Below are 15,506 nucleotides of genomic sequence, written 5' to 3'. Positions count from 1 at the left end.
GTGTTGTTAATAAAATCAACTATATGTATTGAGCTTGTCTGATTCTTTAAGCACACCGTTTGATTAAATAAGACACAAATGTCTCGAGGGAGCCAGAGATCAAGATAACCAGAAGGGGAAAAAACGTAACCTGACCCGACCATCCTCCTCCCACTCCTGCTGGCTTTTGCAGATTCTGCCATTCCTCTCCTGAAGTGGCCGGTAATAGGCTACACGAGGAGTCTGCAACCTTTCTCATGTGGAATGCTAATTTATCTTAACATTTCTACCGATCTGCGTGCCAGTTATGGTTTTCATGTGCACTTTTACGTGGAACTATTTCATTTCATTTATAATAACGTCTTCCTATCTCAAAGTCATTGTCATGTGGTTAAATCAAAATTCTATCTAAATGAAAATGATACAAACCTAAAGAGTAACTTCCATTGCCAACTATGTAAAAATAGCCTACATAAAGCCAACAAATAAAAACATTGCAGCCTGCAGGTAGAAAATATCCTGATTTTAAAAAGAAATATCCTATAAATCGCATTGGCTAAGCATGGCCTGTCTGCAACGAACTTGAAACATTGTATCAACTAACTTGGGTCTGGCCTCAGAGTTTCCCGGGCCAGTGAGCTCAGGACAGAAACAGTTGTAGGCAATTTGCGCAAGGGATAGGAAGTAATCAGGTAGGCCTATTTTATGAAGTTTCCACTTGATCAGAGCATTACAGTTTTCCCTTTCACGCTTAGTGGTTATCGAAAAAGAGATGGCTGTAAAGATTTTTCGAACACGTTGAGGAACTATTGTCATTTTACATACAATGCATGTAAAAACAGACTTCCTTTGCTTGCTGTTTGAGGTGAAGAAAACAATACTTTGAGAAGCTCCACAGCTCATTAGTGGTGGTGCGTTAAGCTAATCAGAAATACTATCAGATCCCCAAATGGGCACATTTACAATACCAGTCAAAAGTTTGGACACCTACTCATTCAAGTGTTTTTTTTTTATTTTCTTTTTACTATTTTCTACATTATAGAATAATAGTGAAGACATCAATACTATGAAATAACACGTATGGAATCATGTAGTCACCAAAAAAGGGTTAAACAAATCAAAATATATTTTAGTTTCTTCAAAGTAGCCACACTTTGCCTTGACAGCTTTGCACACTCTTGGCATTCTCTCAACCAGCTTCATGAGGAATGCGTTTCCAACAGTTTTGAAGGAGTTCCCACATATGCTGAGCACTTGTTGGCTGCTTTTCCTTCACTCTGCGGTCCAACTCATCCCAAACCATCTCAATTGGGTTGAGGTCGGGTGATTGGAGGCCAGGTCATCTGATGCAGCACTCCATCACTCTCCTTGGTCAAATAGCCCTTACACAGCCTGGAGGTGTGTTTTGGGTCATTGTCCTGTTGAAAAACAAATGATAGTCCCACTAAGCACAAACCAAATGGGATGGCGTATCGCTGCAGAATGCTGTGGTACCCATGCTGGTTAAGTGTGCCTTGAATTATAAATAAGTCACCGACAGTGTCACCAGCAAAGCACCCCCCACACCATCACACCACCTCATCCATGCTTCACGGTGGGAACCACACATGCGGAGATCATCTGTTCACCTACTCTGCATCTCACAAAGACACGGTGGTTGGAACCAAAAATCTCAAATTTGGATTCATCAGACCAACGGACAGATTTCCACCAGTCTAATGTCCATTGCTCGTGTTTCTTGGCCCAAGCAAGTCTCTTCTTATTATTGGTGGCCTTTAGTAGTGCTTTCTTTGAAGCAATTCGACCATGAAGGCCTGATTCACGCAGTCTCCTCTGAACAGTTGATGTTGAGATGTGTAGACTGTTCCAGGCACGAGATGCGCATCACTTCGCACCTTTTTTACTATAAAATATAAAGTAATACTTTCACCAAATTACCTAAATGGATTCTCTGAACATTATCTCACCAAGTTCCCCCATTAGGCAAACCATTAACAGTATTAAGTTCCCTATTGTTGTATAATAAAGATAACCTTTCACATTGAACAGCTACAGTGCTGCTCTTTGTCTACGTCCATTTAGCATTGTTCACATCCTCTAAAGCCTTAGACCCACCCATCTCTTAAAGAATTCAAATGTATATCATAAGATCCTTTCAGTGATATAATATGAGCAAAGGAATCTAGCCTGAGAGCATATTTCTGTCCTGCCCTTTGGAGCAGGACATGTAATGTCCATGGCCTTTTCATTGCAAAAGTCCTGATCTTCTAAAAAAATATACGTTTGCCGGGTTGTGTCCAGTCCGGGGGATGCTTTCACATCTCTGGGAGGAAGGACGTCAACATTGCACAGCAGCTGAAACCCGGTTCCATCGGAGTGAAAACCCCTTGGCCACAACACCAGGCTCCAGACAATTGACGCTTTAAAGGGGGAAAGACATTACACCTTGCATACCAGCAATAACATTAATTGACCCCCAAGTTCAAGCAATAAGCTCAAAGTTCAAAGACAACATACCTGAATTGTTGCTTGTTCAACCTCAATCATCTCCTTGTACTGGTGGTGGAGAACAGGTTTCTGCTGAAAGACAAATTCCAGAAAAATATATTAAAACATAAATTAATTCATATCCTATAGCTTGTTATTGCCTGTTGACTACTACATATGTACTAAAATGCCATGTACACACACTCAACCTGCTTCCAACCCAACAATGGCAATGCAGAAACTATAAGATAACTAGCTAGATTTAGCAAACATTTAGCTTCATAATTACCAGCTGGCTAGATGTAAATGGTATTCATATAGCTAGCAAGCTAGTTGAACATGCAAAAAACGACAATCTATTATCCAATATCTAGATATTTAGCTATCACTTCATCGTGGCTATCTCGCTAGCCAACTTAGCATGTGTCCCTATCACTTACCATGGGGTTTGATTAACATGCTAATCGGATAGCATTTTCACCACAGTGCCAATATTTGGTAGCTTGCAAGTTAAACATGACAAACTGGCAAACATGAAAAATATTATTGTCATGGCATGGCTTAGCACATCAGCAATCAGCAGAATGCAACTGGCCAGCTCCTCTAGCTAGCTGGCTATAACGTTACCTGTATGCAACTGTCTAGCTAGCTAGCTATATAGCTAGCAATGAAAACTACTTTTTGATACAGTTGAGACGACAACGTATGCACGTGTAGCTATCTTGGCATTTTAACTGTAGACTCTTACCTGTGTATGGATTCTGATGATTCACAGCAGACTGAAACATATCAAAATAATCCTTCCCACTCGGCTTCAACCAGTCCAGACTGCTTTTGCCACAGAAGACAGAGCTGTGTTGATACAGCTGTATGCAGGACAACACTATTATTGAAAGCTGTAGCTACACTTTGCATGTCCATGATGAAAATATGAGTAAATCCAATGGATCTGTATAATATCCACGGTGGCAGAGGGCTGGATGTGTCATTTGACAGAGAAGCCTTGCATGATAGAATGGACTCTTTCTCGTGAATGTCCCGGCCCCATCATTATCTCAACCAATCATGGTTGGGCAATATTCTGTATTTTCTCCGTTTCTAAACAGTTTTGTGATTTCACATTTTATTTATATTTACAGATTACATACGAGTTTGTTATTATGGCACATAAAAGTTCACATGTTCAAAAAGTGCATTTTTTTAAACGTTCAAATAGCTCTCATGAGAAGTAGTGACTTCTGTAATATGGGCAGCTTTCTGAAATGGGTCACAAATAAAATAAACAAATATTTGTGTACTTGAAAAAAAAATCGGAGTACTTGAACAGTCAAAAATGTAAAATGCCCATCCCTAATTAGTAGGGCCCTGTAAACTCTGTTATTTTGTGCCTGATTCCGTTTTTCCAAATGTTTTCAGGTTTTAGCTCTGTCACCCTTTTGAAGTTCTAAGTCCATAACTGCTTAAATCACATCAGGAGACCACTTTAGTTGTATCAGAAAAATGTGGGGTAAAGTTAGGCCTACCTTTTTAATGCAAGTGCACACCAGCCAGAGACTGTTGTTTGGTTAGAGGTGTTTCTCGAGCGCTCATTTGATTGCAGAGTTTGCAAAACAAATGGCCACTGGATTGATGCAAATAATCATGATATAATTCTGCCAGACAGAATGAATGCATTTTCTAATAAGTTAAATATATTTTTGAATATTATTGTATTACGTTTTAATGTCTGGATTCCGTCTGTGTATTCCACAACACAGATTTTATTGGGCCGTACATTAGGCCTACACCCATCATAAATCAATTTCTGCCACAGTCTATGAAGGTCTGTAGCAGGTGACATTTCAGACTGGCTTGAATGTTTTTGTTTTGTCGAATGCAACAATTTATTTTGGCAATAAGAGGGGGGGGATAGCGATCAAAATCATATGATGTATTATGGATACTGGTATTTGTGCCCACCACTTCTTCTATCAAATGCCTATATCACGAGAGTGATGTTTGCTGCGTCTTCTACCAAACATGACATATTAGTAATATCTCGTGCTTCTCTGTCTTTTGTCATGACCACCTCTGACCACCTGACTTGGGTACATGATGTGTCCTATTGTCCTAATTGTGCTCCATCTTGGTCAGGTCATTATTGTAAAAGAGCATCTGTTCTCAGTGATTTACCTGGTTAAATGAAGGCAACATTTTAAGAATAAAAAGTCCTTGGTAAAAAAGATAGCCTAATGTTAAGAGCGATCATCTGGTTCTAGCTCTGTCTGGATGTCATGAGTGGTATTAGTCATAGGCTGCTCTAGGTCAGGGGAGGATAGGCCTTGGTAAATCAACGTAATCAGTTGTGCTGAGTCTGGGCCTGATTCCTCGGGCATCTTAACGCCGTTGCAGCTGACTGTGCAAAATTCTTGTATCTCTATCGAAACAGAGGTTCCAGTGTTGTAGCAAGCTAGGGCAGACTGTAGAGCCTGCTCTGCTTGGCTCATCTAGGCTAACTGGGGCAACTATGTTATGTAACTTGGGCAATACTATATAATAATAATATATGCCATTTAGCAGACACTTTTATCCAAAGCGACTTAGTAATGCTTGCATACATTTTACGTTTAGGTGGTCTTGGGAATCGAACCCACTACCCTGGCGTTACAAGCAATATGCTCTACCAACAGAGCTACAAAGGACCACAATGATATCTCTGCAAATTTGAGCGGGTGGGAGGGAGACTGGGAGTACACCATGGCAGTTTGGAGAGCAGATTAGATCTCCCACTGCTAGAGATCCACTACTAGTGGTCCTCTGTAGCTCAGTTAGTAGAGCATGACGCTTGTAACGCCAGAGTAGTGGGTTCGATTCCCAGGACCACCCGTACAAAAAATTTATGCACACATGACTAAGTCGCTTTGGATAAAAGTGTCTGCTAAATGGCATATATTACTGTATTATTATACTACTAAAGGTTTAAAGTCAATAATCAATGGTTCAATTGGAAGGAAATGCAGTGTTAAAGAGATCCGTTACCTTTGATAAGGAGGGAAGAGGGCTGCCTGCCACAAGTTGATTCTAAACATGAAGGCAGTTTGGGGTCACTGCTCTCAAGAACCTAGTATAACCCATGCACACTGATGAATTTAGTGTTTGTGTGTGTGTGTCTCTGTGTGTGTGCTGGCTGTCTACACTGTTGTGACAGGGAAAGTTCTTGGTCAGGTCCAGACGGACGTTGTAATACAGTACATACCAGCAGATCAGCTGGGAGCAGGCAGATCCCCGGGTTCATTTACAGCCGTGTCCCTGCACGTCTGCCTGGCAACTCCTCACTCACTTTACTGCTCCAACTAGCCCTGTTTCTCTCACACACAAAAAATCTATGTGCAAGAATCCCACGTGCGAAGAATCACCCAATTTCCCCAACACCCGGATTTTGTCTCTAGGATCACTACCATTTGAATTTGCAGAATTGCTACAGTAACCACGTTTCCATCCACAGTTTTTATGCAAGTAAAGTAATATAGTATAAAAAATGATCACGACAGCTGTGATGGAAACATAAAGTTTCGGTGTAATTTTATGAATGCCGACAGATTGTTTGTTCGTTCGACATGGTGGGATCTTTTTGTGTTGGGAAAATGAATTACAGTGGGGAGAACAAGTATTTGATACACTGCCGATTTTGCAGGTTTTCCTACTTACAAAGCATGTAAAGGTCTGTAATTTTTATCATAGGTACACTTCAACTGTGAGAGACGGAATCTAAAACAAAAATCCAGAAAATCACATTGTATGATTTTTAAGTAATTAATTTGCATTTTATTGCATGACATAAGTATTTGATACATCAGAAAAGCAGAACTTCATATTTGGTACAGAAACCTTTGTTTGCAATTACAGAGATCATACGTTTCCTGTAGGTCTTGACCAGGTTTGCACACACTGCAGCAGGGATTTTGGCCCACTCCTCCATACAGACCTTCTCCAGATCCTTCAGGTTTCGGGGCTGTCGCTGGGCAATACGGACTTTCAGCTCCCTCCAAAGATGTTATATTGGGTTCAGGTCTGGAGACTGGCTAGGCCACTCCAGGACCTTGAGATGCTTCTTACGGAGCCACTCCTTAGTTGCCCTGGCTGTGTGTTTCGGGTCGTTGTCATGCTGGAAGACCCAGCCACGACCCATCTTCAATGCTCTTACTGAGGGAAGGAGGTTGTTGGCCAAGATCTCGCGATACATGGCCCCATCCATCCTCCCCTCAATACGGTGCAGTCGTCCTGTCCCCTTTGCAGAAAAGCATCCCCAAAGAATGATGTTTCCACCTCCATGCTTCACGGTTGGGATGGTGTTATTGGGGTTGTACTCATCCTTCTTCTTCCTCCAAACACGGCGAGTGGAGTTTAGACCAAAAAGCTCTATTTTTATCTCATCAGACCACATGACCTTCTCCCATTCCTCCTCTGGATCATCCAGATGGTCATTGGCAAACTTCAGACGGGCCTGGACATGCGCTGGCGGCGTAGTGTGTTACTAATGGTTTTCTTTGAGACTGTGGTCCCAGCTCTCTTCAGGTCATTGACCAGGTCCTGCCGTGTAGTTCTGGGCTGATCCCTCACCTTCCTCATGATCATTGATGCCCCACGAGGTGAGATCTTGCATGGAACCCCAGACCGAGGGTGATTGACCGTCATCTTGAACTTCTTCCATTTTCTAATAATTGCGCCAACAGTTGTTGCCTTCTCACCAAGCTGCTTGCCTATTGTCCTGTAGCCCATCCCAGCCTTGTGCAGGTCTACAATTTTATCCCTGATGTCCTTACACAGCTCTCTGGTCTTGGCCATTGTGGAGAGGTTGGAGTCTGTTTGATTGAGTGTGTGGACAGGTGTCTTTTATACAGGTAACGAGTTCAAACAGGTGCAGTTAATACAGGTAATGAGTGGAGAACAGGAGGGCTTCTTAAAGAAAAACTAACAGGTCTGTGAGAGACGGAATTCTTACTGGTTGGTAGGTGATCAAATACTTATGTCATGCAATAAAATGCAAATTAATTACTTAAAAATCATACAATGTGATTTTCTGGATTTTTGTTTTAGATTCCGTCTCTCACAGTTGAAGTGTACCTATGATAAAAATTACAGACCTCTACATGCTTTGTAAGTAGGAAAATCGGCAGTGTATCAAATACTTGTTCTCCCCACTGTATGTGGGAAATGGCAGTGGAAACACCTTTATGTGCAAATATTGATAGAATAACCATCATATCGAAGTAAATTTGGAGTCACGCGATGATATGGTGTGTGGTCCTCCCACTACGACCATGCAGTTTATTAGGCTACATATGAAATAAGTTATGATGAACATATAAATATCCAGTGTCTTATTCTGGTGACATGATGATCGATGCCGACTGCCGTTTGACAAAAATATTCACGCTCTTATCCATAAAAACCTCATGTAGACTAGACAACCCGCACAGCCTACCCACTCTGAATCTGGGAGCTGTTGGCTAGAGCGCAGGTGCCAAGACCAGAGTAGGCACATTTGCTATTTAACGCAACCGTTTTTGTGACAAAACTATAATTAGAGTTGAAAATGCGATGGAAACACATTGAACTTAGATTTGGTACATGTACACTTAAGCGAAAAAGTACATTTAGTGTGCACTACGTCATCACATACTGATTTTTATCCGCAACAAGTCCATTTGGTGAAAACATATCACTGGTGTAAAAATGCGCACATTTTCTTTATGCGGATTCAAGAATATTCGCATGGAAATCTGTCGCCAATTGGATGAAAACCTAGCTTTGTTTAGGCCTAACTAAAATTAAGGTTTTTTTATGTTCAATTCTGCAATTGTATAGTAATGTAGGCCATGGATTGTGTGAGATTCCTGTACCCTACAACTGGTCTAATCTGATGTGTCCATCTGTCTGGCAGGTCTTGGTCTCCTATCCATGGAGAAAGTGGGCAAGATGTGGAGCAACCTGAGGAGCCGATGCCAGACCCTCTTCCACAGTGACGGTGCGGGACCCAGTACAGAGAACAGCGTGGTGGAGGTGGACGGTATGCACTGTGTGGTTGACCTGGGACGGGGAGGCAATTCAGGCGAGGCCCAGGCTTCTCGGGCCTCTAGCCTGTCCCGAAGCCTCTTGCCGCTCCCCATGGTTACTGGAGGACGACGTCACAACTGTGTGTCGGACATCCCCCAGATAGTGGAGATCACCATAGACAGCAAAGACAGTGAGGATGCGAGGGGGGGTCGTGGGGGAGTACCTATGGCCCGGAGAGACTCGTACTCACGCCATGCACCTTGGGGGGGCAAGAAAAAACACTCATGTTCCACTAAGACCCAGAGCTCCATGGATACAGACAGGCGGTCAGGGCGCACGCGCGGGGCCACTGGCCGGAGGGAGCGTCGCTATGGGGTCAGCTCCATCCAGGAAATGGGTGACTCTGGGGGCGGAGGGCGCAGTCTGAGCACCCGTTCTCTGCGCCAGCGGCTTAGCGATACAGTGGGCCTTTGTCTCCCCCTTCCCCCCCGCCGCCGCTCGCGCTCCTCCAAGACCCCCACCATCTCCAAGCGCAAGATCCACCTGACAGAACTGATGCTGGAGACCTGTCCCTTCCCCCAGGGCTCGGACTTGGCCAACAAGTGGCACCTGATCAAGCAGCACACGGCGCCCGTCAGCCCGCATTCCTCCACGGCTCTGCTTGACGCCTTCGACACTGCCCACCCCTCCCCTGAGGATGAGGAGGAGCGTCTGCGCGAACGCCGCAGGCTCAGCATCGAGGAGGGAGTGGACCCCCCACCCAACGCCCAGATCCACACCCTGGAGGCCTTGGCGCAGGGCTCCTCTCTGTACAAACTGGGACCAAAGATGGCCCCCGGCATTGCAGAGGCCTCTGGGGAGGCCCGGGGCGCCACGGCCAGCTGCTCAGGAGGGGTATCGGTGCAGGTGCTCGGAGGGGCTACAGCCCAGCTGGCTGACTGTGACTCGGAGGAGGACTCAACCACCCTCTGCCTGCAGGCCCGGAGGCCCAAGCAGCGGCACGCGTCCGGGGATGGCAATCTGAGCCGGAACCAGCCTGGGCCATGGAAGGTGCACACCCAGATCGACTACATCCACTGCCTGGTACCGGACCTGCTGCAGATCACTGCACTGCCCTGCTACTGGGGCGTTATGGACCGCTACGAGGCGGAGGCACTGCTGGATGGACGGCCCGAGGGCACCTTCCTACTGCGCGACTCGGCCCAGGAGGACTACCTGTTCTCGGTCAGCTTTCGCCGCTACAACCGCTCTCTGCACGCCCGCATCGAGCAGTGGAACCACAACTTCAGCTTCGACGCCCACGACCCCTGTGTGTTCCACTCATCCACCGTCACAGGCCTGCTGGAGCACTACAAGGACCCCAGCGCCTGCATGTTCTTTGAGCCACTGCTCACGTCGCCGCTCCACCGGACCTTCCCTTTCGGCCTGCAGCACCTGGCACGCGCCGCCATCTGCCCCCGGACCACGTACGATGGCATCGGCGCCCTGCCACTGCCCCCGGCCATGCAGGACTTCCTCAAGGAGTATCACTACAAACAGAAAGTGCGCGTGCGCTGGCTGGAGTGGGAGCCGCCACTCAAGATCAAATAGTGGCGGGGCTCCGGTGGCCTGTGCGCGCCGCTGCGGGCTTAGTCAAAACAGGAAAAACTCCCAGCCAATCAGGAGAGGCCATACTGAACATGGCACTTTTCAGTCAGGCGGGGAGGGGTAACTGGAGGGGAGGAGTTAGGTAAAGTGATCTATCGAAGATTCATTCTAATCTCTTTTGTTTTAGTTATTACTTACATCACATGGAATACATATGTATGATTATATTCAGTATAATGCTGTCTGGCAAGCACATTTTTAGTATTGAACAGGTTCAGAACGGGAGAGCACAAGCCTTCATGCTTTGTCTCCCTCTCTCCTCTTTCATTCTGTCAAATGTCTGCCTGATCCCACAGCATGAGCTGCCTGCATGCCCCCCCTCACCCCCCCAGTCTCTATCTAGGCCCACATGGTTAGCTAGCTATGTCGTACAGTTCACATATACTTTCTATCCTTCCTTTTTTCCTATTGCTAGAAGACTGCCTGGCGGGCATCATGAGGCTTGAGGTATGGGATTGACAGTGGCACTTCTGGAGGGGGGGTTTGCTGCGACTACAACTCCTACTGCAGCTCGTTAGGGCCCGTTTGGTGGACAGTCACACAGACACACACCCAGCCATCATCATGCATCATTGAGTAGGCCTATGTCGGAAATAAGGTGCTGTTTAAGGGTGCTGTCCAGGAGGTCTTCGCCCCAAGGGCAATGCGGAACGCAGCCATGTCCAAAGGTGCTGCTACAACATCCTGCTTCCGTACACCTATAGGGAGCGAGGCATACATAGGAGTGTGTGTGGTCACTGTGAGTCCTTGGCTTTTAGATATCCTCACTGTCATTTATCTAAGCATAATCATTGTCTCCCACCACCACTGTGTTGGCACAGGTGTACGGTTCTTCTAATGGAACAATACTAATGATATTTGTCCTGGTGGTGGTTTTCTCACACATGTCTGCCAGTGGCTCAAACTGGCAACAGAACAGGCACTTTGACAGTGCGTGCAGTTTTTGAACACACACACACACACTGGTTATTGTCTCAGGGTCTGGTTTGTTTCTGGACCTGTGTTCTGCCTTCATGGTGTCACTTATCTCTCTCTGTGGCATCCACCATGCTACTTAGGGTTAATATAATTAATGTCTGCTCCCTCTACATACCATTGATATTTTACAGTTAACTTAACTCCCCTTTACACATTACAGCCACAGTCCCGCTTTATATTATTAGTACCTGAAGGAGCTACATTTGATATGCGCATTGTCACTGCTGCTAGCCATGCCCATAATAACCCAGCATATTGTGAGAGCTTGCATCAGGAAGACGAAGACAACAAAGCGTAACCTATGTGCCTTTTCATAGAGCCTCCTGATCTACTTAAAACTCTTGAGCCTGGTGCATAGAATACTCCAGCAGCACTTCCCACTCATGTAGCCTTTAAATGGATGATGAGGTGGAAAAGGAATGATGAGGAGCAGGGGATGAAGTGTGAGCTCTGAGCTTGCTCTCTGTTCATTGGTGCACATTCAATATTTTTTATATACATATTTACATTTTTCACATTTCTATTTCATCAAGAAAATATTGTCAATGTTAGCTAGCTAGCTAGAAGTGAATGCACTACTCCACTGTCTAGCAGTGGAGGCTGGTGGGAAGAGCTATAGGAGGACGGGCTTATTGTAATGGCTGGAATGGAATAAATGGAGTCAAACATGGTTTCCGTATCTTTGATGTGTTTGATACCGTTCCATTTATTCCATTCCAGCCATTACAATAAGCCCGTCCTCCTATAGCTCCTCCCACCAGCCGCCACTGCTGTCTAGAATAATTTATTGGCTTCACTTGTAAAACTCATTGGGTTTTATAGGTGGCTGGATAGGTTGGGCAAGGCAGCGTCAGGTCTTGGAGGGCTTCGACACTGCACACCTATATTGACACACATAGGCACGAGTCTATAAAATCTATGTAACACTCTGAAAAAGATACGAAATGAGGAGTACCCCTGTATATGGAAATACTATCTGCAAATGTATACAAATATAACTCTTACAAAATATCGGTGTGATATCAGTGATTTTTATCCTGGTTGGATAGGTAACGCTCGAATCCCGTCTCTCTGAATGGCAGGGGAAATGTTTATTTTAACTACCCAACGCGTCGTGTGTGTGTGTGTGTGTGTGTGTGTGTGTGTGTGTTGAGGGTTATCAGAGTGGGAGGATCATGAATGAAAATTCAATGAATGCATATGATTAGCTTATTCATGAGCATCTCTGAGTGTCTGTGACCAAAGCTCTGTTATTCAACGGTGTTGCACACAACCTGTGTTGTTTTTAGTGGTATTGCTTGCCACTATGTCTCTAGGGCTCTTTAAAATTACCATACTGAATTTTTTTTCAAAACTGAACAAACATTTCAATGGCAGCCAATCACAGCTTAGGACAGATACCCCAACAATGCCTGATTGGCTGAAGTATACAGTGCAGGCGATGTTACCAGGTAGAAACAGAGATGAGCCCCTATCACCTCACACCTCAGTCTTGGAAATGCTTTTAATGACTAACCCCCCTCTGGCCTCTGCCAAGCCCTTTGTGCTACTATCACAGTGTAATAATGAAAGGTGATGTGTGGGTATGTGTTATGGTTTGGAGGCGGAAGGGCGGGAAAGTGTTTCATTGTCAAGGGTAAATGGTGTAATTGAGGCGTGTGGGTGATAGTTCAATCAACAATGTTATTTTTCATATCCCCCCTCCCTCCCTCTCTCTCTCTTCTGTGTCCTAAACCCAATCAGACAGAACTTACTTTGTTTTCAGAAAGCTTGAAGATTGCATGTGAAAATCACCCATTTGTATGATCTATGAAGGGCTGTGGAGGACGGTTTAAAAAAATAAATAAGTTGACATATAAGTCACTTGCATGTGCACTTGTATGTTCTATGTCCACATCCATGTCTCTCTATCACCCTGACATCTTGTATGGGATATCTGTTAACTCACTCGCCTGCACACACACAGGCTCTTACCCACACGCGCACACACACACACGCCTACTCTTTGCCACCTGTCTATCATGCTACGTCTATGGCCTACTGGCACTACCCCACCCCACCCGTGGGTGCTAATCACTGGCTAAATGTACCTCGCCAGGATCTACATATACCGTGTGCTAAAAGGGCCACTGTGTTTCCTAATGGGTGCTGTGTGACTCTTAGTGAGGGAGAATTGTTTTCGCCCCCTCTCTTTCTCTGACCACATCCTCAACATGATGCTACTGGGATATGTGGAGGGGACTTAGGGGCTATTGTTTGTACTGCTGTCTGCTTCCCCTCCACATGTTGCGGCCGCCCCAGCCCAGTTTGGAAGCTAGGCTAAAGTTAGCATTAAAAGAGAGTAGCGCCTCAGTCACACAATCTACCATTGAACGGCGGTTTCCTGCTGTGGGAATGGGGTGTGTGGGGGGGGGGTCTTGGGATTTGTTGAAGTAATGGCACTTTAATTGTCTGTGTCTGTGTGCGCGTTTGTTTATTTGTTCAAGGTGGAGATGTGGGTGTGAGTCAGGAGAAGATGGTGGTCCTGGAGTATTTCATTTGTGTTCATACATTACAAGCAATGTTGGAGGACAGATTTCTGTTCTGTTGAGTTGCAGACGTGTGTGTGTGTGTGTGTAGACCACATAGAGGGGGTCTGGTGGAGGGGATGTGGAGTCTGCTGTGAGGGGTACCCCCTATGAACCGCTATGAACAATGCCTCTTGTCCACCTATTCTCAGGCAGGCCCACCATTAGGCTAGTTCCAGGATCTCTTCTCGACCTTCTTGTAATAAATCTGAGACAGGCAGGTCATATCACCAGCCAACCCTGTTTGACCACATCATGACCCCTGGCCTGGATCAAGGTTTCAGCTCTTAGAGGAAAAATAAAAACGTTTTATTCTCATCTTTTCCCCTATTATTTTTGGAAAGCTGGGTAAAAATGCTATATGCAAACGAGAAAAAGAAAAGATGTACGACTAAATAATTATTATTTTGTATTATTCTTCTCCCTTATATGCAATGGAGTGTACTGTAACAATGGTCGCAATCCTCTGTCACTTTAATGCTGTATGTGCACATTGGTTGCTATGTGGGTGCCGTGGCAACAGGACTTGACAATGATGGGGACTAATGGTTGTCATTCTACAGCACAATTGTGTTCCCAGACTGCCTTATTCGTTCTGACCAATCACAAGAGCCCTTTCAAATCTGGGGCCGCAGGCACTGCCACGAGCTTACCAAACTCTGGTCAGACGAATATCGCTGTTCCATTTTCTTTCTTTATTAAAAATCTTTTTTTTTTTTTTACAGTTGTCAGGAAGGATTTGGAGAGTGTAAATGTTCACATTTTCAATGTCTTTGTTGTTCTGTGCATCTGCTTCACCATTCAGAAAGTTGTTTCTTTCCATTATAGCCTGTTCATTTTAAAGAGCCGTATGATGCGACACTTGTAGCTGTCACTCTTGGCGCTTGGCTTATGCTTCATTGTCTTAATATTCCAAATAAAACTGTTAAGTGTAATCTACATTGGGCCGTGTTTGATTCCAGGTCTCTCATTCTTCTCTTTCTCACTGTGCCGCATTTTCTTACCTTTCACCGTTCTCTCTACCTTAAATGAAAGGGATAATTCACTAAAATTACAGTGTGTTTGAATGTTTCCTAACCATTTTTAAAGTAGTCTAGTCAAGTTTACCTTCAAACTTAAATGAGGTTGACGACCCAGGCAGGATTTGGTATGTGGAGTCGGTTGGATATGAGTTAGCCTAGTGATCTGGGGACCCAGGGCCTACCAGTAGCTGACTGGAGATGCAAGCACGACCCTGGAGTTTAGTATTTGTTCCTTGAAATAAAGTATAAATAGCATGTGGGTTATCGGTTTCAAGTTAGCTAGCCGAGACTTATAAATAATTTTAGCTCGCCCAGAGGGAGAGAGGGTGAGCAAGCAAGCACGGGATGACAGGAAGCGTTCTGTAGGCTTGAACCTGTTGAAAAACAACAGAGCTCAATACATAATAAATACCTGAACATGCACAAAGCTCACAATCCCTCTCAACACACAGCATGTTCGAGAAGATAAGCTTGAGCAAGGTGCTGCACAGATTTGCTCAACTTGATCACATAAAGAGTGGTTATTTGGCATGTAAGGTGAATTTTAGATCAGAGATTCTGAGCAGCACCTTACTGCAGGCAGATCCCCCATCAAATGTGCTGCTTGGACTCAAGCTCTGCTTTTATAACACTACCAATGCCAACATCAAGTTCACTTGTAAACCCGCCTCAGGCCCTTAAAAGCTTCAGCCTTCAGCCACAAATACCCCAAGGTGCTCAGGGAATTTCCAATAAGTTGTGGAATCCTGAGCTGGACCAAGACACCACTGGAATGAGTTGGGGATTCTCG

At 44.9% G+C, this 15,506-nt stretch overlaps 1 protein-coding gene across 1 annotated transcript in view; it reads left to right on the top strand.

Moving 5' to 3' along the window:
• LOC311110948 (suppressor of cytokine signaling 5-like) overlaps positions 1 to 11,763 on the top strand; it is a 44,129-nt gene extending 32,366 nt beyond the window's left edge. The window contains exon 2 of the mRNA XM_084153596.1: positions 8,390 to 11,763. Coding sequence (XP_084009722.1) covers positions 8,407 to 10,092 — 1,686 coding nt within the window. The 5' untranslated portion in view covers positions 8,390 to 8,406 and the 3' untranslated portion in view covers positions 10,093 to 11,763. The remainder of the gene's footprint in view (positions 1 to 8,389) is intronic.
• The last annotated feature ends 3,743 nt before the right edge of the window (positions 11,764 to 15,506 follow it).

This window comes from Coregonus lavaretus, assembly GCF_964263955.1.
Source record: "Coregonus lavaretus genome assembly, chromosome: 36".
In the NCBI taxonomy this organism is placed as follows: domain Eukaryota; kingdom Metazoa; phylum Chordata; class Actinopteri; order Salmoniformes; family Salmonidae; genus Coregonus; species Coregonus lavaretus.
Note: the sequence above shows the minus strand (reverse complement) of the source record. Positions and strands in the feature narration are given on the sequence as shown.